A 23,821-nucleotide genomic window follows, 5' to 3' on the forward strand; every position below is an offset into this window, starting at 1 on the left:
GCTTCGCCCACCCCCTGGCGGCCAGCTGCCCACCTCTCCGCCTTCCCTTTTGAGCGGCGGCGTAGTCCCGCCCCCCAAACCCCGATACGAGTGGCTGGCGGGCGCCCTCGCCCTTTTCTGATTGGTCGTGGCCGAGCCTGGGAGGCTGCGCTGCAGCGCGCCGCGCCGCGCCCCGGGCGCAGGGCCGGGTCTGGATAGTGCGGGCCAGCTGTTATGGAGGAGCTGGACGGGGCGCGGGGGGCAGCGGCCGCAGGCGCTTCCCTGTGAGGTCAGCTGTGTTGAGAGGGGTCCGATAAGCACCCTGAGAAGGTAACCTGCAGTCCCATGTCCCTTTCTGGCCGGTTCCGGGCGGGCCGTGAGGGAGCTAGGAGCAGGTTTAGGGCCGTGAGGGGAAGGACGGACGGAGTGTGGGCAGACGGGGGCGGCGGTGGGGCTTCTGGTCCGACTGAGGGTGGTCGTGCGGGAAAGGGCAGGCTCAGGCTCTCCATAACCGCCTGAGACGCGGCCGAGACGTGTGTCGCTTTTCTCACCTGGGTTTTTACCCTGGGGGGTCCGCGCTCTGACTCTTCTTTGGCGGGGGGAGCGGAGGCTTTTCTCTTCGCCTGCCTTCGGGGATACAGCCTTTACGAGCTCTAAGGGAGACGAGGGTTTTTCTGCGGTTGGTGTGAATAACGCGCAGGTGGGCTCGGCCCCCTCCCCACCAGCAGCTTGCCCCGGAGACTGCCGTGCAGCCCGGAAGGGTCCCGAGGAAGACGGCTGAGGAGGGAGCAGGAGGGAGTTGTTTGGGTATAGCGGTAGGAAAGTACAGTTGCGATCGCTTGTTTGTGAAGGACTTGGAAACACCCAGATTTTTGTCTTGCAGATTTATAACAAGCACAGCTGGTGCTTTGTGAGAACTCTGATATTCAGAGTCTCCATGTTGTCCCACCTAGGTGAAACAGATCTGAGAAGAACCCGGCAACATTTCTGTTTGGTCTGCACATTTCCAGAAAGCTTTTTACTCTGAAATATACCTCAGGAAGCAGAGAGGTACAGACTAAATGGATCTAAAGACAGCAGTGTTCAATGCAGCTCGTGATGGCAAGCTGCGGCTCCTTTCCAAGTTACTGGCGAGCAAAACAAGAGAAGAGGTAGCCCTACTGATGTCAGAGAAGACCAATGGTGCCACACCGCTTCTGATGGCAGCCCGTTATGGTCACCTTGACGTGGTGGAATACTTGTTGGACCATTGCTCTGCTTCAATAGAAGTTGGTGGTTCGGTGAATTTTGATGGTGAGACCATTGAGGGGGCTCCACCATTATGGGCAGCATCGGCAGCTGGCCACTTGAAGGTGGTCCAGTGCCTGTTAGATCACGGTGCATCTGTCAACAACACAACTGTGACAAATTCTACGCCACTTAGAGCAGCCTGTTTTGATGGTCACCTGGAAATAGTAAAATACCTTGTGGAGCACAAAGCAGACCTGGAAGTATCAAACCGTCATGGACATACGTGCTTGATGATCTCATGTTACAAAGGCCACAAAGAGATTGCTCAGTATTTACTTGAAAAAGGAGCTGATGTTAACAGAAAAAGTGTTAAAGGTAAGTTAATGTTTTCACTTTCTTTATGGTAAATACAGATAAAGTTACTCATTTACCCTTCTTTAGGAGGCTGACATCCAAATATATTCTAGCCTCATAAAGTGGATGCGTAGGAGATAACAAACTTAGCTATGTTTTTACTGTTGTGAAATTGGGGTTGTTTTAATGTATTCCTTTGTCAACACAAACTATATAATATTTTTATCCTAAATCCTTGATTCTTGAGACTCATATAAAATACTACGTTTATGCATGTATGAAAAGCTTTGTAGTAGATTGGTGTAGCAAACATGAGTGTATATTCTTGTTTTTCATGTTGTTTCTTAATGAACCAAATATGCTGTATGTAAATGTGGTCTATGCCAATAAGGCTAGTACAAGGAAAGATGCATAAAGGATAAAAAGTCTGTTCTACATTTTAAATTAATAACCACTTTGCTCTTCACCCTCCTTTTCCTCCAAATTCGTTATAAATTTTAGACCTATTTACAGTGTTAGTAAGGGAAGATATGTATTAGGACGAAAGAAAGGAAGCTGCAGGTGACTGATCCCAACAGAAGTACTTCAGTTGTGCACAGATTGTGAAGGACAGATCATTGCACCTGTTTACAATTACCCTAGTGTTACCGTTCAAAGTGAAGACTAGTGTCTTTTTTGTTGTGATCATAATCACGTAGACCTCTTGATTTAACCACTGTATTTTTTATTTCATTTCAGACTTCTGTGTGAGTGTGGTATTTGCCTGAAAGGTATACCAATTAATGCAGGTTAGAGTTGATTTTATCTCACTGAGCCAGAGTTGTGTTTCAGCAGCTTAGTTTTTTAATATATATATAAAATACTACTCTGCTAATAAGCCTTTCTGTAGCATAATACTGCTACTGCCTGTTTCAGGCTAGTTTAACAGTATGCCATACCTTACAGCTATTTTTGTTAAAGTGTAATTTGTCTCTATGCGAGAGTAGTCTTTGGAAGAGCTATTCAGCTAAATATGTCCTTTTTTCAGCAAATAATGCAGTTTTGTGGGCTTAAGGTAAAAAAATCTAAACTTAAGATTTGTCATCGAGGTGGGTAGAGCAAAATAAATCTGCCTTTGTAAGGATTTAAGGTTGCTTATGAATCATCATGGACTTGTGATAGGATAAAAATGTCATTTTTCTAGACAGGGTTCTTGGAATGACAAGCTAAATATAAAGTGTGTATTGTTTTTCAGTTTTAAACTGATCCCTTTTGTATGATAGGTGTGAACAGAGTAGCACTGTTAAATGTCTGATGTAACAGGGGAAAAAGACCTATTTCTGCAGCATTTTTTCTCCTTCATTTTGTGTTAGTGAAGTAGGCTTTACTCTCCTGGTCTTTATTATTCACTTGCTCATTAGTGTTGTTTGTCTTTAAGAGACTGAGTGGCAGCCATGCGTGACTTGCAACTAGGCACATAAGCAAAGGTTCATAAGTGATCTTCATTTAAAGGTTCATAATGTATAAGTGATCTTCATTTAAATGATTTTAAGAAAAAGTTGGATTGAATATGTTTTAGCTCATTAAAATTCATGTTATACTTTGAACTGGTATGTGTACAAATGGATGTGTGTACATAGTAGATATCTGTTGGTCAAGTATGTGGACTATGGTTTTGTATGTGGAAATCCCTTCTAACATGATGCAAGCATACCTTTTCTTTTTGCCACCTTAAAGCAGTTCTGATCTCTGAAGTTATTTAATAAAAAGTGTTGAGGTGAAGGAAGAAAGAAAGTACCATAAACCCTGAAAGTGAAAGTCTGATATGGAAATGCAAAGGAACTGAGCAAAACTGGTAATACTAAGTATTGCAACAGTATGGGTACTGCAGTGGCTGAGACTCAAAAACTAACCTTCTCATTATTGTTTTGTCAGTACTTAGTAATTTCAGAAATAGTATTTCCACAGGATTAATTCTATATTGTCATATTCCACCACAAAGGTTCCCTTTTAGTTTCTACTCCTCCCTGCTGTGTGCTAAATAGTTGACAGCATGTCTGCACCTGGAATATGGAGATGCAGAGAACCCGAGTGCTTTTCTCTTCAGTAGCAAAAAGTGTTGCTGTACTTGCATCTGAATTCTTTTCAAATAGATCCTTCCTGGGCTTTGTATGGAAGAGCCTACTGTTCCATGAAAGATTAAAGGGGAGGCAGCAAAATTACTTGAACTGTTATTTGTGGTTTTCTACTGGATTTTCATATTGCAAGATAGAACTTTATTTAAATTTTAAAACCCAGGAAAATCTAGAGCTGTGAAAGAAATGAAAATGTTCAAAAGCATTGACGGTTTCAGGGAAAAATGAAAATACTTTGAAATGAGAATGTAGGTAAGTTACAGGCATCTAAGTCTGTGTGACAACTGAGGCAGAGTAGAAAAGAGCAAGTTAAGTCATGCTTCTAAAATACAGGTGGAATCCCACAAATATTCTGGACTACAGAAATTCAGAATGAAGAGGTGGTTAAAAGATGGTTGTTGAAGTGCAGAAGTACATCTAGGAAATGATTAAGATGTTCATAAGGACTTCAGATGCTACACCAAGGTGAAGTGCAGGTCTGCCACTGCCTCAGGAGATGGTGGCAAAGAAGGAGGTAACAAGATGTTTGGGGTAGATAAGTGCTATACTGTGAAAGATGGCCAATGGTTCCAAATTTGAAGTACGAGCCTGTAGTTGTCTTTGTTTCTAGTCTTGCAGATCTGAACTCTCAGTTTTCCCCAACTTTTATGAAGCACATAGGCAACAGAAATGTGAACAGAGCATTAAAAAAATGTAGATTACATGAACAATATTAGTGTAGTAAGTGGGGTAAGAAGGGTGGGGTATTTTTCTTGTAGAATTGTGGAAAACAATGAAGATATCTCCATGGACCACCTCACGGGATGGGATTAATGGACTATACATCAGACCAATATAATCAATGCAGAAGCCATTTATTTTAGCATTGAATCACATTATATTCGTTACTGTTTTCTAAATACATGATTTAATCTATTATGATTGGATAGCTCAGTCTATTATGCCTAATAGCAAAATATTATTTGTTAAGCTTAACTATGTTAATATCTTGATAGCAGCAGTTTCTACATTCTTTTACCTAATTCCTTCTGTGTCTAATTTCTATTCTAAGCTTACACAGTTTCTTTCCCACACGCAGCTGCCTTCATATCTACATTCTAATAAGCGACTCGTCCTTGACTATTCTTTAGGCCTATTGTTCACTGTCTGATATAGCCAAAGTCCGAGACCTGCATCTGGGGCCTGTGTCTGAGCCTAATGCATCTTACGATTTCGTATAACCAAAGTCTGGGTGGGCCACGTGTCCGTTTTCCTTCAGGTGCATTGCTACAGATATCTGTTGTGGTGTTTTTGATTTTTTTTAAAATATTTTTTGTGTGTGTTTGAAAAATCAAAACAGCACTTAGAAAGTGAGTTAGATCACCACCATCTTCCTGACTCAGAGGCTTCTCCCTTATCTTACTCCTGGGTTAAGAAGCTGCAGATTAAAAATATCAAAGCTTAATAAGTTTCACTGATATATAATATTGCAAATGGCAACTTGTTTTGTTTGGGCTCTGAAAACGAGCATAAATGGTTTGAGATCTTTAAAAGGAGAAATGGTGTAGATAGGAGATGGGACAACTAGACTAGACTAGACTAGAACTAAACTTTAAGTGAAGCACAAACGTGCCTTAGTGCTGGATGAGGAGGATGTTCTGTGTATTGGCAGCATGCACTTTCTGTCCTGCTCGATGGCAAAGCCTTTCAGTGATCTGATGGTGCTCCCCTACTGTGTTTAGAATAGACCTCTGCATTCTTGAGTACAGTGTCACTCGTGTTTCTGTGCACCTCTTTGGCTGCTAGGTGTGGGGAGGGAAATGCTTACTCTTGTAACTCAAGTGGTAGCAATCTTTCACTCTTAAAATTTCCCCAAAAGACTTGGACTCTCTTGTGGATGTGCCTGGGGCCATGTTTGTTGGATTTGAATTAAAATATTTCATATAACTGCCCCAATAAAGTTATTTAGTGTGCAGACCACTTTAAGGAGATCTTCTGTTTAATTTTAGACAGAATGCTTAGACCTTGTATTTTGAAAAATTGCAATGCACATTCTGATAATTTGTGTTATGCTTTATCCTCCTGCCAGACTTGCTGCAATAATGGAGATTCTTTCCCTTCCTTTCTGTGACTAACAAGTTAAATTATAGATCAAGTACACAGATGGTGATAGCTAGTATGGTCTGAATGTAATGGTGCAGGGAATAAGGACTCTTTTCCAAAATATCTACTTGAAAGGCAGATATTTTTTTCTGAACATAGCTGGTAAGCCTTTCCATTGCTCAGCTGCTTGGAATGTAGTCTCTTTCTCTTGAAGAGGATATTTGTGGGCTTGTTTTTCTGATGGTCTTCACTATGTCTCACCTACATAGTTAGCAGATTGTCCTGGTGCTATCTAGGACTGTTAATATTCATCCTCGTAGCTGGTATAGTGCTGTGTTTTAGATTTAGTGTGAGAATAACTTTGGTGACACTGATGGTTTAGTTGTTGCTAAGTAGGGCTTACCCTAAGTTAGGGATTTTTAGTTTTGCATGCTTTTCCAGTGAGGAGATGCATAACAAGCTGGGAGGGAGCATGGCTGGGAGAGCTAACCCCAACTAGCCCAAGGTCTAGTCCATACCACAGGATGTCATACCCAGTAGGTGAACTTGTGGACAGTGTGTGGAGAGGGATGGATCACTGCTCAGGCATTGATCAGCGGATAGTGAGCAGTGGCATTGGACATCACTTGATTTTCTTGACGTTTATTTCTCTGTTATCGCCTTTGTTGTGGTTATTTCAGTTATTAAAGCTCTTCTTATCTCAACCCCTGAGTTTTAGGTTTTTTCTTATTCAACTTCCTATCCCACTGGGGGCAGTGGGGGAAGTTAGTGAGTGGTGGGGTGGTGCTTAGTTGCTGTCCGGGGTTAAATCACAACACAGACTCATCTGCTGCTAGCCAAAAGACTAATTTTCTCCTCCTGAATGTTAGAAAATGTCATAAGAACTGCTGGACTAGGTATTCCTTTAGATATCTCTTGAGCCCTGCACAAAAATGTTTGGTTACTAGCCTTAGTTCTTTGTTGTTTATGATCCTCCACACTATTGTAGCAGTTGGAAGAACTCATGTATTTTGAAAATGCAAAATAACACTATGATTCAAAATCTTACTGTTCTCTGTTTTCACTGAGGCAATATTTTATTAGAATAGCATTGTAAAATAGTATGGCGGACAAGGCTGCTTGATTTTGCTTCCTTATTTTGGAAAGTAAAGAAGCATTCAAACCTCAGGCTCTATGGGTACTGAATTGAAGTGATACATACAGTAGTACCGTAGCACAGGCTACTGCTATTTCAGTATTGTCATTCATGTGGAGTACTGGAAAATGTAATGCTCAAACCTGCGGGTAAGGGAAAAAAAGTCTTTTATAGACTTGTCAGACTCTGAAGTAGGGCAATAAGAGAGATTCATACTCGTTTTCTCTACAGTCAGCATGTTTTAGTGTGCATTAAAAAGAATTAATTTTCTCTTGCAGTAAACATTAAGGAGTCTGACAGGTTTGTTCTCTTTTGAGGGTTTTGTCTTCTCTGCTTGCCAAGATTCTTGGCAGGGGGGGACTAGTTGAGGAGGACACCCAAATATAAAAAAAGCAAACCAAAGCTCCTTTATTTGCCCTTTGTTTTTTTCCTTCTGTGAATAAACTTTTATTGTTCCATGTCCATTGTTTTGGTTTTTTAGGGTTTTTTTCCTTTTTTTTGGTTGATACTACATGATTTGGTACACTGCATTTTAGAGATACTTTATGACACTGCATAGAAACTGAACCTCCACAGGTGTGTCTGTAAATAAAACCAGGAAGACATAGTTTAAAGGAATGAATTCTTGAATTAAAGCTCCTTCAAAATAAGTTAATGTGGAAAGGAAATGATTAACAGCATGTTTATTTGTAGTCCTGATAATACAAGTTCTCAAAGTACTTTGTTGAGCAAGAGAGGAATTATTCTGTTAGAGCATATGAAAATGAGATTAAAATACCTTGTTCATATTAGCAGTTATTTGCAGTTTTTACTTTATTTCCTCTTGGAAGACATACCTTTAATTTTTCTTTATTGCGCATACCAAGTGTAGGGATGTGTAACAGTTTTCTTGTGCTCTATCTTGGAATGTATGTAGCAGTACATTCTTTTTTTTTTGAATGTGAACACTCCTGGAAGACTTAATTATTTCAAGTGTCCTGTTCCAAAAAAAAAAAAAAGTAATAAAAAACAAGTAATCAAAGTCATATGAACAACTTTATAAGAGTGAGTGATTTCATCTGTAATGCTGCAAAAATGTTACCATTAATGTTACATACTTAGGTCAGTCCTTTAATTTAAATGTGTTTTTTTCTTGTGCTTAAAGATTTTGGCTATGAAATGAAGTTGATACTAAATTGTAACGTAAGTTTTACTACCCAGAAATTCAGTTAAGCATTTTATAAGTATTAGGAAGTAGATGTACTTAATTCTTTGCAAAGCAAGTCAAATAACTTTCTGTGCCATTGCTTCATTTTCTTTCATTCCCGTGTCACAAGCTACAAGCCTGTTTTGGGAATTACTTGCTTCTGACATAGAAAGACATGGCCTCATTATGAATTTGAGGGCCTTGTCCTCCCTCTCCAATACACTTGTGACACTGTAACACTGGATAGTTAGATAATTAGTTCTGGGACATATGAAGTGTTTGTGTAATCTTTATGCTACTTTTAATGGAGGACTGTAATGGAAGAAAAAAACATGAAGGTATACCTTTTTCCTTAATTTGTTTTTGCAAGATTTGGAAGAACTGAAGGTAGAGTTATTCCATTTCTTTGTTGCTGTTTTTAATTAGAGGAAGTTATTAAGTAATGTGAATAGTGACGTTTTATGCAGATAGAAACAACTTGTAAACTGTATTAGCAATGCAGTATTGTGGCATTCACTTTCTAGCAGAGAAATATGGTGATTACCAAAACACTTCTAGTCCAATTTTATTTCTTTGCAAGAGCAGTGAGCCTTTCATGTTGCTGTAATATCAGTAGTCTTCTATATGTGAATGAATTCCTTCAGAGCAGTTGGGGATTAGGCCATTCACACCTGGAAAAAAATACTTTAATTTGACCAAGATCCCTTTGGAAAGTTGTTAATCAAAAAGAATGACTTTTAAATTACCTTTTACTTCAGCCTTTTAACTCTTTAATACAATAGTATACCTAATGTTGATTTTAATTTACTACTGAATAAACAATGTTGCAAAAATTGAATTAACTGTTGAATTTTGTTCAGCTACTGTTTATTCCTGCCACTTAAGTCAATGTAGTGTTTTTGAAATAGGTGATTTAATTCACAAGATAATGATTGATTTGCTATACTTACTTGAAGTGTTCAATTCCTGGCCAATGTGTGGAACATAGATGTAGATAGTAGGGCATTCACCATGCATTTTTCCAAGTTCTTCTTAAGATTTAACACTTGGTACTTGCTGGTGTAGATGACTGGTAATCTTGTTATTTCATAAGGCTGGTTTGGTTTTTTTTAATTGCCAGCTTTCAACTGTCTCTGTACTGGTGCCCACTTTTAGGCTATGGAAGCATTATTTTAATGGTATATCCTTCCTGCTGTTGTACCAGTACCATTCAGTCAAACTTGTGAGGTGCAGTCACTAGAAATTGGTGATGGTGGCCTTCTATTATCAGTTTGTACATGGCTTAAAATAACTATGGTTATTTTAACTCATGATGGGTACTACAACGTAAGTAGCTTAAAAAATACACTACTTGTGATATGCCCTTGATAACAGCAGTTTAAACTCAAGTCAGCGATTGCAATATTAATAAAAATCCCATTTAAAACCTGAAGTAATGACATTCACTTGGACAAAGTAGTGAAATTCCTTGGAGTCTCAAGCATATTTCCACATGTTCTGCATAGCTGCATTGTAAATTAATGACATACAAACCATTGGATTGGACCTGAACTTACATAGGCGCTGGCCAAGCTTCATATGTGTGGGTTTTTTTCTATATTCATGTGCCGTAGCATGTATGTCTTACAATTGTTAACATACCTGGTGTCAAGAGCAGCATTGTATGGTGATAGATATACAGTGTGTAATATGAATAGCTGCCATTGATCCTATTGTCAAAGCCAGCAAGATATGTAGTAATAGGTGTGAAGCAAGAGTAAGAACTTTGGTGTTATTAATACCTTTTTAGATTATTTATCTTTAATATGTTTTTTTTGTTACAGCTTATTTAAAAATATCTTTAGAATATTGTCTTGAAGGTAGAAAACAGATGCCAGTTCCAATGTTTTACACCTCTACTGTGAGGGATGAATACACCCTGAAATGGCTATACTAGCTGATGACTCTGCCAACACCCAGAGTTGCCAACACACCAGAGGCATCTGGTTTTGCCTCCACTACTGAGTGCAGATGGGCTGAAAAACCATCCAGTTTTTAGTTCTGGATTGGCTGCTGTAGTTGTGCTTTAACTAGGCTTTCTCCAGTATAGCAAGAAGACTTACAGCATACGTGTTTTGTGGAGTTTGTGTATTTGTCTGATTTTGACACCTTCTCATCTTAGAAATATAAAGATCTTGTACTCCCCAATGTTGAGGTAGCTCAGTGTTGTTCTGGTCTGTGATGTGCGATAAGGACAGAAAAAGTTAGAGCTAATAAACTGTGCATGCCAAATTTGCCAAATTTTTAATCCACCTACATTTGGTCGAATCTCTGTTCCCATGACTGGAAACTGTATTGGTCTTGGTAAAGACTGTAGTGTGGTCAGACCTAACTTGGCACTCTCTTTTAGTGATAAAAGTTGCACAAGGTGTTAATGATTCAAAATCACTTGCCATTGTTCGAACTAGACTTAGCTTTGTGAATTTTGATCTAACACATAATTTCATATGACACTTTATGTCAGGATGTCCTCCTCAGCTTCTGTGTTAGGAATTTTTAGTAAAATCACTGGATGCAATTCAGAAGTGCCTTAAGAAACGAAAGGTTAAGTTCACTGTTAATGAAACAGTCTGACATTTTGTGTAGGTTTTGAAAAATGTTTGGAACTTGGGCTTATGATACTGGTTGGGGAAAAATACTTTCATAGTTATGCTAGAATTGCAAAAACCTGTTAAACTTGAGTCATAAACTTTTGAAAATAACTTTGTACATGTCATTTATATGAATTTGATTAGTGTGTCTGCTAAGTTTTTTTATCTGCTGAGCCTGGAGTAAGACTCAGCTTGCCCTGAATAACTGCCCTTCCTCCTCACTGTGTTTCTTCTGGCTGCTGGAATTGAGAGCAACCAAGAGTCCTTGAAACGTACTGTCACTTCTTCTGGTGGTCCACAAACAAGTTTGAGGAAGAAGCAGAAGACCCATTCTCATGTAAACTTTTGAAAAGGGAAAGTATAGAAAAGAAAAAGTAAGGAGGGGATGACTGGGATACCAATCCAAAACACTGAACATGTATTTGGAAGTTTTCATCTAAACTGACCTTGAGTATGTAGTAATTTTACATACCAAAACTTGCAAAAGCATTGAGTGAACATTTTCTTGTTTCAGTGGCTTGTCAACAGAAGATAAAAACAAGCTAATATGTGATAATCTGCTAATTCGAAACACAGAATAAAGGTCTGTGTTATGGATCTGGGGTATCTGGTTCTACAGGCAATAAGTGGGTATTGAACTTAGACCAGATATTTCTGAATTTTGGTTTCTTGGGTTTTTGCAACTTTATATCCTTTTCCTGTGTTTTTGTTAGAAAAGTAGTCTGTGAAGTCACATATGTAAAAGCTAGAAGGTGTAAAAAATTATCTGTGTAGACCTGCATTAGGTTCCTATTTCTGAAATGAAAACGAAACAAATTTTCTGTTTCTGAAGTGCATTTAATAAGTGTGAGTATTTTTCTGTACATACATATACTAACTTCAAGTATTTTACTTTTGAATGTATCATGTTTAAGACAGTGTAAACACTGCATTCTTGGCTGAAGGAATGTATTAGCAGAAAGACTTTACCTCCATCTTTGTTGCAATTTATTTCTGCACAGTGTTGACCTTTTAAGACAGATCTTGGGCATGCTTTTCATTTGAGTTTCATCAGCTAAATACTCTAGTGTAAAGAGTGAACTGCACATCTAGAGCTCAGAGCCTGGAAAAAACCCTTAAATGTATGAAGATAAATAGAAGCTGTTTTGATCAGTAGACTATACAACTACACTTACACCAAACATGCACTGAAGATTTCAGTAGTACTGTATTGTTTCCTGACCCACTGTAGTTCTGTTAGAGACTAGAAATACAACAGCAAAGTGTACTGTAAGCCACTGTCTTCTTGGCTTTAGAAAGTGTACCAAAAGTGCAATTTAAGGAAGTGTCAGGAAACTTATTTCTCAACTTTTAAAAGCAAAATCTAATAATTATGAAGGGAAAGTCTCATGTGAATGTAGAAACTTCCTGACAGTGTAACAAAAACTAATGATCTGAGGGGCAGTTAACTGGAATTTGCAGGGCTAATAATGAGAGCTTTCTGTTAATAATTTATGTACTAATTTAGAGGGAGGCTGAAAAGTTACTATTACTGAATCTGTAGTATGTATAATATATTGTGAAGAACAAGGTAAAATTAAATTGTGTAATTTTAATGGCAGTCAACCCTGTAAAGGCTTTGTTATGTTGGGAAGAGACTGGGAGAGTTTGTCTCCTTCTCCTCCAGTGAAGTGCTCGTATTTGAAGTTAAGTAGAATTTTCATTTATTGAAGCCTAATAGTTAAATATTTAACCAACGCTTACTTTGTGATTTTCTGTGAGTAGAGTTTTCAAACAGGTGGCACTGGTGCTTACTTGAAATTTCCTCACATGATATTACAACGGGGTTGTCTTTAAGCAAAAGACTGCGCAATGTCATGCTAATGACAAATAATATGCATGTAAATGATAACACAGAAGATAGAAGGCTATTTGTTATGTATCAAAGGTATTTTTTTTCTTCTTGGTATTGTGAATCCTAACTACACAAACAGGGAGATTAATGTGGGACTTCAGGATAAAGACCTAAGAAAGCAATAAAAATAGTTTGCCTGGGTGTTTGCATGCTTGATAAAATACCCAACTCCCTTAGAATACACTGGCAGTCTGAAAGGCACCAGCTGTGATGAAGGACCTGTTGTGATGGATTATATTTTCCATTATGTACAATTATTGCTTCAAAACATGTAAATCAAAAGGCTTGGCAGATGGAGGAAGAGTTATAGTGTAGAGGCAAACAAAGCCAGTATTGAGTGAGCCCAGTTTTAATTTTCCTACAGATCTCATCATCTCCAGAAATTATTAAAAAATAGAGAGGGAAGGAAATTTAAAGAACTTTTTATGCAGCTGAGCAAAGTGCCGTGATGACAGAAGCAGATAAGCACAGCAGCGATGGAACCAGAATGGGCTTCAGCATGCAATAATCCACTCCCTCCATCCTCATTTCTGCCCTGAAAGGCTGTTAAGACTGATGATGTGTATCTATCAAGAGACAGGAAAGGTGTCCTAAAATGACTGTCATGGTTTAATCCCAGTCAGCAACAAACAGACACACAGCTGTTCTCTCTCTCATCCCTGGGTACAATAGGAGAGAGAATCAGAAGAGTATCAGGGAGAAAACTTGTGGACTGAGATAAAGACAGTTTAATAGGTAAAGCAAAACAGGGAATTTGTTCCCCACTTTGCATGGGCAGGTAGATGTGTTCACTCATCTCCAGGAAGGCAAGACTACATCACCCATGACAGTTATTCTGAACATCCCCTCTTCCTCCTTCTTCTCCCAGCTTTATACACTGAGCACAACTTTGTATTCTCTGGGATATCCCTTTGGTCAGTTGAGGTCAGCTATTGCAGCTATGTCCCCTACCTGCTTCCTGTGCATCCTCAGCCCACTTTCTGAAGCAGAAAAGGCCTTGGCTCTGTGCAAGCACTACTCAAGCAAACATCTCCATCTAATCAACACTGTTTTCAGTATGTATAGACCCCATAGTAGCTACTGTGGAGAAAACTAACTATGGAAGCCAAAACCAGGACACAAGGGAAGAAGTGCAAATTGAAGAAAAATGTGAAGATAGTAAGCTTAAGTTTCTGTTTCATCCTTGAAAGCAAATACAGAATCTTTTCTAGAATAGTTCGCCACGTGCAGTCTGGAGCTCATGCCCCTCTTCCAAACTGGAATAACACTGGCTGGCTTCCAGTCAGCAGTGACCTCTCCAGACTGACAAGACTTTTGGTAGATGGTTCAAAGGGTTCCTGCCATAACATTCACCAGCTCCTTCAGGACCGTGTGCAAACCTCATCGGGCTTCATGGGCTTGTGAACATTTGGCTGGTAAAGACAGTCCCTTACAGCTTTAGTATACTCTACTGGAAATAGTACTGCCACCACTGTTCCCAGACTCATGGTACTCTGGCTTCAGAAACAGCCCAAGGTCTATCCATATTATTAAAGACCATGACAAGAGAAGCATTGAATGCCTCCTCTTTTTCTTCATCCTTATTAGTCTGGTGATCATCTTGAACAGGTATCAGTATGATGTTTTCTTTAGACCTCTTCTTGCTATTAATATACTTCAAAAAGCCTTTCATACTCTCTGACCCAGCACTAGCCAGTTTCAGCTCCATTTGAGTTTTGACCAGTGTCATGGTTTGACATGACAGCCTTTTCTAGTAAGGGGGACATGGCTATAGAGATGGCTTCTGTAAGAAGTTGCTTGAAGCTCTCCCCAGCTCTGAGCCAGACCCACTGCTGGGGCTGAGACAATTAGATGCCCCCATGATCACTTTTTAAGAAGACAACAGGAGGCTTTTTCCTCTCTCCTTTCTTCTGTCTCGTCTTTTCTGGCTGGTGGTGGTGCAAGGAGTGGGAAGAACAGGAAGCAACCATGCGGACTCCAAGGTCAATGAGAAAAGAGAGGAGGAGGTGTGCTGGAGCAGAGACTCCCTTGCATTCTACGGAGAGGACTGGTAAAGCTGAGATTTGTTTGCATTTTGTTAAAGACTCTGCATCAGCCATAGAGACTTATTTTGATAATAAGTCTGTATCAGGTGCAAAGACTCATTTTGCTAGAATCCCTGAATCAGGGGCGGAGACTCATTTTGCTAAGAACCCCGAGCCAGGGGCAGTGACTATGGCCAGAGGAGGCCATGTCCCGTGGGAGGAACTCAATCACTTCATTACAGACCCCAAGCCAGGGGGCAGTGATTGTCTTCATGAAAACTATGGCCAGAGGAGGCCCTGTCCCATGGAAGGGACCCTGTATCTGCAGAAACTGCAACTGCGGCAAAGAATCCTCACCAGAGATATTCACCAAGGACTGTGTCCCGTGTGAGGGACCCTGTATTGGCCGAAGCCACAGCTGTTGGGAACAACCCACACCAGAGAAGTTTGTTAAGGACTGTGTCCCGGGGGAGGAACCCCGTGTTGGAGCAGAGGAAGAATGCAAATAGTCGTCCTCCTCTGAGCAGAGAGAAGCAGCAGAGCCCTTATGTGAGAGACTGATCACATCCCCCATTCTCTGCCCCCTTGAGCTCTTGAGGGAGGAGGAGGTAGAGATATCAGGAGCAGTGAGCTGGGCCTGGGAAGAAAGGAGGGATGGGGGAAGGAAATCTTAAAGTGCTAGTTGTAATTTTCTCATCATCCTACTCCCTTTTTGCTTTTGTTCCATTCTGTTTCTTGTAGAATAAACTTTCCTACTTTCCTCTCTTAAGTTGAGTACTGGAGTCTGTTTTGCCCAGAACCGTAATTGGCAGTAAGCCCTCCCTGTCCTTGTCTCAATCCACAACAACCTTGCGTATCCTTTTCCTCCCATTTTGCTGGGGCGTCTGCCATTCTAAAGAGGGGGGCACCAAGTGAGAGACTGTTGTCGTGCTTCTGTGGTAGCTGGGCCAAACCACAACAGCCTGTCGTGTTTTCTCCATGTGTGTGTGCAGAACCATAGCTCAATAATCTTCCTGCAAAGCTTGATCTTACTTTCAGAGATGGTAAAATTTCAAATTTCCTCTTGAGCACCATGAGGAGTTACCTGTTCAGCCAAGCTGGTCTTCCTTTCCTGCAGTGCATTGGAACTACCTGCTTTTGTGCTTTAGTGTCATGGTGGATTCAATTTTAATTCTGGGGTTTTTTGAATAGTGAGGCAAAAAGATCCTTAAAAATTATTTCAGGCAGTAACATTTTGTATAACTGGCTATCAGCCTTGATCTTTAATCAGATCTTTAATATTTTGGCTTGCCATCTAAGCCTTTCATAGTCCATAGATGTCAAACCACCTGTTTTTTTTTTTTTACTAATAATGCTCAGGTGTTTTTTAACTGTTTTTAACTCTTTTATTTTTTTAAAACAAATGTGGCAAGATTTGGACTATAATTTTATTACAGTTTGTGTAATTGTGTTTCTTCCCTTGCAGGAAACACCGCATTACATGACTGTGCAGAATCTGGAAGTTTGGAGATCATGAAGATGCTACTGAAGTATTGTGCTAAAATGGAGAAGGATGGTTATGGAATGACTCCTCTTCTGTCAGCTAGTGTGACAGGCCACACAAATATCGTGGACTTTCTGACCCAACATGTACAGACCAGCAAAGCTGAGCGCATAAATGCTCTGGAACTTCTAGGAGCAACATTCGTGGACAAAAAGAGAGATCTCCTTGGTGCTTTGAAATACTGGAAGCGAGCTATGGAAATGAGATACAGTGATAGGACTAACATCCTGAGCAAACCTGTGCCACAAACACTAATTATGGCGTATGATTATGCTAAAGAGGTGAACAGCTCAGAAGAGTTAGAAAATCTTATTGCAGACCCTGATGAAATGAGAATGCAAGCATTGTTAATTAGAGAACGCATTCTTGGCCCTTCTCACCCAGATACATCCTACTATATTAGATACAGAGGTGCTGTCTATGCAGACTCTGGAAACTTCAAGCGTTGCATCAACTTATGGAAATATGCTTTGGACATGCAACAGAGCAATCTTGACCCACTGAGCCCTATGACAGCCAGCAGCTTACTGTCATTTGCTGAACTTTTCTCCTTCATGCTGCAGGATAGGGCAAAAGGCCTGCTGGGTACTACAGTCACATTTGATGATCTCATGGGTATATTGTGCAAAAGTGTTCTTGAAATAGAACGAGCTATGAAACAAACCCAGTGTCCTCCTGATCCAGTACAGCTGAACAAAGCCCTTTCCATCATTTTGCATTTAATTTGCTTGTTGGAGAAAGTACCCTGCAGCTCAGAACAGGAGCATTTTAAGAAACAGACTATTTACAAGTTTCTTAAGCTTCAGCCTAGAGGGAAGAATAACTTCAGTCCACTTCACCTTGCTGTTGACAATAATACTACTTGTGTGGGTCGCTACCCAGTTTGTAAATTCCCCTCTCTACAAGTTACTGCTATCCTGGTGGAATGCGGTGCTGATGTAAATGTCAGAGACTCTGATAGCAACAGTCCGTTACACATCGCTGCACTGAACAACCATCCAGACATCATGAATCTTCTTATCAAGTCAGGTTCACACTTTGATGCCACAAACTCTCATAAACAAACAGCTAGTGATTTGCTGGATGAGAAAGAAATAGCAAAAAATTTAATCCAGCCCATAAATCATACAACGTTGCAGTGTCTTGCTGCTCGTGTAATAGTGAATAATAAGATATACTATGCAGGGCACATCCCTGAAAAACTGGAGAACTTTGTTTTGCTCCATAGATAATAGTGTGGAGTCCCAGAAGTACTATTCTTGAAGCACGACTTGGTGATGACATTTTCCTTGAGCACTGTTGTGATACACCAGCGTTCTCTTAGCTTGCTCCATCTTGCTTTCATTAGCTAAAGCGTTGTTAGCATTGGATCTACAGAGCTGGTTACCCGTATTTAATATGAATATGCCATATAATATATTTTGTGGATTATCTAGAAATGTAATGCCATATTTAAACTCTTAAAATTGTCTGCCAAAGGCTTGTCTATTCTGGTCTAATTTGCCTGTTTGGGACTGAGTTGAGTATTTTCCACTGATGTCTTTTTACTATAACTGTTAAGTGGATTTTATACAGTTGGAAGGTCATCTTCTTTTGGTTTTGCTTGAGCATTTCTACTCTTACTCTGTTCTTTTTCTATGGACTCATTGCTAAACTGTACAAGTTGTATGGACTTGTTAATGTTTGCAACTACCATAAGTGCTTTTATCTTCTCTATGCACTGGCTTAAATATGACTGTTGTGTGTGAGCATATTTCTATGCAGCACTTGGCCAATTTCAACTTAAATGCCAATTTTGTTTTGCAGTTTGTTTGAAGCTCTTTTGAGAATGCTGTCTTCGTAGCATGATGAATTTTGGAGTTACTTATCAGTGCTCCAGATTTGGGTTTGACTTCTTTTGGCTGCTGTAACTGAGGTTGCTTTCTGTTTGATCCTCTGGAAGTTTGTTCGAAATTTGGGCAAAGAAAATCTTGCTTTTTCTCATCGTAGTCCACTTGAACTTTAAATCTGAAAATTGTTTTATTACATTGTGCAGTTAAGGGAAGAGTCTTCATTATGTATGACTGACACCTTCCCCTTTGCACTAATGTATTGCTTGTGCTGGTTATGTGACTGGATGTGCAGTTTGCTCAAAGTTTAACCTCAAACTTAATGATACACTGTAATGAAAAATAGATCAAGTGTATGCTGTAGTTTAAAATTTACAGATCAACTTTAGCTACAAAAGAAACTAGAGCATGTTGGTGGCATGATGCTTATCAGTCCAGACCTAGACATCATCTAATATAATAGTAAGTGGCTGTATGCCAGGGTGTTGGAAGTTCTATAGCTGTGTCCTTTTTTCTTCAATTTAAGTATCTTTATGAATACTTGCATGGATTTTTCATCTCTAGTGTGTCAGCTGTACTTAACAAAAAGCAGAAGTTCTGTTGTGTATATAGCTCCTACTTAAAGTACTTATTTTTATAATATTTGCACAACAGCTTAGCTTTTACAACAGAAAGGGCTCTTTTGACTTGATAAGAAATCTATTAAATGAAGATCATAAATGTGAGTGCGATTCAGGTAACTAATATAATTCAGCACTTTACTATTGATTAGTAGTAGATTTTATTATGGCATATTAGCCCTGCAGATGTCTTAAAGTGAAATTCACTTCTCTTGGATAGCATACAGTTTACTTGCAAATTTAGTGGTCTAGCATATTGGATATTTTTGACTTGATGTTTCATTTTGGCTGTGGGCAGTAAGTTCTTGCCCGTGAAATTCTTGCTGCAGAAATTTAACAAGTTGATATAAGCCTTTGTCAGTGATAGAGGTATTTAGAAGCCAAATTAATTAGATAAAGGCCAAGTTGGTTTAGGAGGGTCTTTGTAATATCTTATTTTTTAAGCTGATGTTGGAACATTTTTGTTGCTTGTTAATTGAGTTGAGGAAGAATGTGTCTTGGGAGCATATAAGAATCGTTCTTCCTTGCTTTTGTGCTGTTTTGGTGTTCTTGTTAGTGTACAGCGTGGTGCCTACTAGCTTAGCCATTCTTGGTAAAAAATATGGGGATGTTTTTAAACAAAGCTATGTTGAAAGCAGTGCTGTTTGTGTATTACCAGTTTCAGACTGTATTTTGAAGCAGCTTTCTCCTGTTTGTCTCATGCTATGTCTGCATTGTATGGAGTTATTGAAAATGAGGAAACCCTGTTAGTTTCTTTTGCAAATACACAGGAGTAAAATTCTTTTCAATTGGCTGAACTTCTGTGATTTGTAATGATTAAAACACATGCCACCCAAGCTGTCATTTGTGAGAACATGTAGTTTGATTTTTTGGGAAAAAAAAAAAGCGCCTTTTAAAATGCTTTTCTACTACTCTGTACACACTGTGGTCACAGAGAAAGGGATTTTGAGTTTTATACTCTGTGACTCTGTACTGATCTTAAGTGGTTTTTTGGTTTAAGTTTCTCTGTCTATAAGTGTCAAATATCCCAACTAAAATTATTTGGACTTTATTATTCCAGAAATATAATCTAAAAATTGTTAATTGTTAGCAAGTTATTGAATGGAAACCATTCCCAAAAGCACAAGCATATCACTATTAAGTGTATGTAAATCTAGTGAAAATTCCTACAAGGCAGGCTTATTCTGTTAGCTGCTCTGTAAAGACAAACCAGTTTAATAGGACTTACTGGCTTATTGTATGTAGTTCTGTCTAAATATCTACCAATGTGTGTCAGTCCTAAAGACTGTTGCCTCCACACCAAATTTAGTTTTTCATGGTGGTGAGGCTGCTTGCTGAACTCTTACCTTGGCAGATACTTGCACTTGAATGTCCAGGCAGATGAGTTCAGTTTCCTTTTAGCCCTGTATGTTTACATTACTCTGTTCAATTTTTCTTAATTTTGAAACAAATCGGTACAGAGCCCGTGCTGGTTAAGGTCTTGGGGCTTAGTTCAGGATTTGCAAATTGAGAGGGAGGGTTGGGACAGCAGGCTCTGTCTGAGATGCACCTGCCACTAAGGCCAGTGCTAATGGGTAGCAGCAGTTATGCCCCCTCAGTCCCTGATTCAAGCCAGTTTTTGGGGTTTTTTTAATTCAGTATAGATACCAACTTTCTGAACCAGAATTTTGAGGGTGTTTTTTGTAGTTATTATACTTACTCTTGTTGCTATTCAGAGGTGAGAATATGTTTACTTTAGTGAAACATTCATGCCAATGCTAAATGCAGTGGTATTGCTAGCCAGACTCAAACTATGGTAAGGACAAGGAACTAAAGACCATTCAGAACACAAAGAATTGTTGTCTTTTTGTCCTATTTTTAACTGATTAATTTCCTGTTCTTCTCTTTTCTTCCTATTTGGGCTTTTTTCTGATGAAATATACTGCCTCTGAGCTACTGACACAGAAAAACATTGAGAATAGTGCAAAAAAGATTTTATGACCTGCAAGGGTGCAACAGGGTTTAAAACCGATTAAACAGTTTACAGATATGGCTCCTTAGAGACAAAACCACTGATACCTCCTTGCTTGCTGAGGCCTCTGAAGTTGTATTTTTGGAGGCAGGGGATAAATGCTTAAAGCAATTTTTCTTCTAATAATCCTGTCTTTCAACTGAGCTACTTCAGCTAGGAAGACATTCTCCTAAAAAAATGAAATGCTTTTCTTACCAAATTCTAAAACTGTATTCCTATTTTTGTATTGTTTATGGTGGTAACAAGATTCCAGCTGTCTGTGGTGTCTCTGTTCTGTTTGTTAAGTGCAGTGTAAAGACACTTTCTGACATGCAAGGCAACATTGTGGTTAGTTTTCCATATATACTTTACAGCAGTCTCTGGATAGGAAGTAATTTTGTGTATTTCCAAAATCCCCAAAGAGGTCTCATTTAACTACTATTTTACAAGTGCTTAAAATTAACTTCTTTCCATTTTTACAAAACACTATTTTGAAAAATAATAAGATTGCTATAGCAAAATCCTTACAGGGGGATTTATAAAAAAATAAAAAACCTTACGAGGAAAAAATGTGCCTTTCCTCAGTTTTCGATCAACTACAAGGTGACTGGTCTTGAAGTAGCTTGGAAATACTGAGTACAATGCTTGTTAAACTATAATGTTGATAAATGTGAATAAATAGACTGAATGCTAATTTCTATCTTCTGTGATTACAGTAAAGCCAGCTGGTATTTAACGCTTCACAGTCGATTTGGGGGATACTGATGGGAGACAAAACTAGACTGCTCATACCTCTTGGCTTTGAGTAGAAAAGTAACTGTTGAGCCCTCAATGAGGGCAGGATGAGAAGCTGTTGTTGATCTGGTTTGAACTAATACTGTATTTGCGTTCCCTTCTATCACAAGTACTTCCTATGCAGGGCTAGCTCTGTGTATAGAGATATTGCAGTTTCTTTTTTACATGAAATTCAGAAGTAACAGCAATGTAAAGAAGGAATAACAGGACTATTTATCTGCTCTTACTTTCTTTAGGCTCCAAATGCAGATGACATTAAAAATATGTTTTGGAGAACACCTGTCTGAGTCTATATGTTTCCTTTAGGGTTACTGCAGTGCTGGTTGGTAAGCCTTGTTTTTATTGTGGAGTGTAAGTAGTTAAATGTCAATGTTGCAGCTCTAGACTTCAATTTTCACATCAATAAGAATTACATTTTTAACAAAATGTCATATATCATTCTCTTTTTTTCTTCCTGTGAAATGATGGTCCAGATAAGCCTTTAAATTCTGGTAGTGGGTAACAGTGAAGAAAAGGCTTCAACCAGATGATTCAGCAGACATTATTTTCCCAGTTTCTAGAAAATGCCATTGGTCATGCTATTAACTCTGTACAAACACAGTACTTAGTTTGTAACATAAAAGCAGTTAGTGGGACCCTAAAAGAGGTAAGTGACAGACACTTTTCCAAGAAAGCTACACAAACTTATTTTCTCATTAAAGCTTTTGAAGTATCTTCCTTCTTTCATGGACAATTAAGGAATAGAATACTTTAAGGGTGAGAGAAGTAGTATGAGGAGACCCTTACTAAAAGCAGCATGATCTTTATAGTTGGGCACAGAGCCATGATCTTATACTTAAAGGCAGCATACACTTCAGAGAGCTGAAATTTTAGGTTTAGGCCTGATCAGTGACAAACAGCATCAGAAAAGATGAGGTTCTGGATGAGGAAAAGTGATCCAGAGCTTTCACAGTAACGTAAATTGTCACACAGATGTCTATAATTAATTGAATACAGATTATCTTCATTAGGAAAGGGAAGAAGCAGAAAGGATCATATGCATCGTTATTCATCCCTCTGCAGTTGCAGATGATGAAATACATTTTCATCTATAAGTGTCTGCTGGTTACCTAAGCTGTGTGCCCACGCAAAAATGCTTCTTGGCAGTAGCAAGTGTTGACTGTCAGCTGAAGACCAAAACTTGTCTAAGTGGCGCAGGAAGAGGGCAAAAGAGGCCAAGTGTATGGTATGTTACCTTAGTCTGGCAAAGGTGATACATTTGTTTCCCACACAATATTCAGAGGCCCTTATGCCATCCAGGCTGAAAGGCAGAGAGCCCATCCCACTCCCGCCAGGTCAAAGCCTTGCCTTGCAGTTGATCTCTGACATTCAGAAAAATTGAGGAGAGAGTTTCTGTTCTCAGAAGTAATGGACGATGATGTTGAATCACACACAAAGGAGGAAAAAGAATTGCTTTCTGATCACTTCAAGTGACTTGTCAGAAGCCAGCTGAGTGTGAATCTGTGATGTAAATGCCAACTACCTCTCGCATCAGACTAAGACATGTAGGTTCCTATCTGAAATTCAAAGGCTTGTTTCTGTCATAGCTGCTGAATATTTGTCAAGTCCTAATTTCCTTGCCAGATGTCTCTTTAGGCAGCTGATGTGGAACTGCAGTCCTTCTTAGCCAGTTAATTCCCATGGGGTTTGTATTTTTTCATGTTTTCATATTTAAACTTTTCATAGTTTCAGCACTTTTCTGTCATTTGGAGTTACCCTCTCTCAGCCTTCTTGTGGTTATCTTAAACCATCCAAACAAAAAAAAACCCAAGCAATAAGGATGAACAAAGGACAGACAATAGTCCAGAGTCGAGTAAGCTGACCTAATGTTTAATTTTTCCCTTTTCCACTCCCTCGATGTACGTGACCAAAGTAAAAACAGGATTTACTGATTCACTAAATAATTTTTGCTGCTGAACCTGCAATTTAACTTGCCAATTCTTTCCTTCTTACAATGGGAATGGCTTTTTACAGTATACAGCATCAGTTGTTTTCTCTGCAGATATTTCAGCATGTCATAGTCTGATTTTGTTTGATTCCTCCAAGTATTCACGTACAGCATTATCCTAACTGGAAAGTGGGATAAAATGTTCAGTGAATGAGCCAAACTGGAATTGTTTTTTTATTTCCGTCCCATAGTTTCAGAATAGTAAACTTGCTTTTTCCCCTTTTTTTGCACATGTGGCTACCAGGCCACACAGTACAATTATTTACTGTCCTCTAAGATGAAGTCCTCCTAAGCTGTCTGTGTGTTTTCTCTGTTTTTCCGGCTTTGCTGTTTGAGGGAAATACATAATCTTTTTTATTATGCTTTCCCCCCATCTCTCATGCTTAAAGTGCAAATTCCAGAGAGTTGAAAAAAAACCCTAAAGCAAAC

At 39.1% G+C, this 23,821-nt stretch overlaps 1 protein-coding gene across 2 annotated transcripts; it reads left to right on the top strand.

Moving 5' to 3' along the window:
- The first annotated feature begins 205 nt into the window (after window positions 1–205).
- Window positions 206–21,683, top strand: FEM1C (fem-1 homolog C). Of its 2 annotated transcripts, none has more exons than XM_062019203.1 (3): window positions 206–309; window positions 863–1,584; window positions 16,094–21,683. In XM_062019203.1, exons 2-3 carry the CDS (start codon window positions 1,041–1,043, stop codon window positions 17,401–17,403), a joined length of 1,854 nt encoding a protein of 617 aa, XP_061875187.1. In that variant the 5' UTR covers window positions 206–309; window positions 863–1,040; the 3' UTR covers window positions 17,404–21,683. The 2 variants fall into 2 exon arrangements, with proteins under 2 accessions (XP_061875187.1, XP_061875188.1); XM_062019204.1 differs by having other exon boundaries at window positions 933–1,584.
- The last annotated feature ends 2,138 nt before the right edge of the window (window positions 21,684–23,821 follow it).

This window comes from Colius striatus, chromosome Z (genome assembly GCF_028858725.1).
Source record: "Colius striatus isolate bColStr4 chromosome Z, bColStr4.1.hap1, whole genome shotgun sequence".
Taxonomy (NCBI): Eukaryota; Metazoa; Chordata; class Aves; order Coliiformes; family Coliidae; genus Colius; species Colius striatus.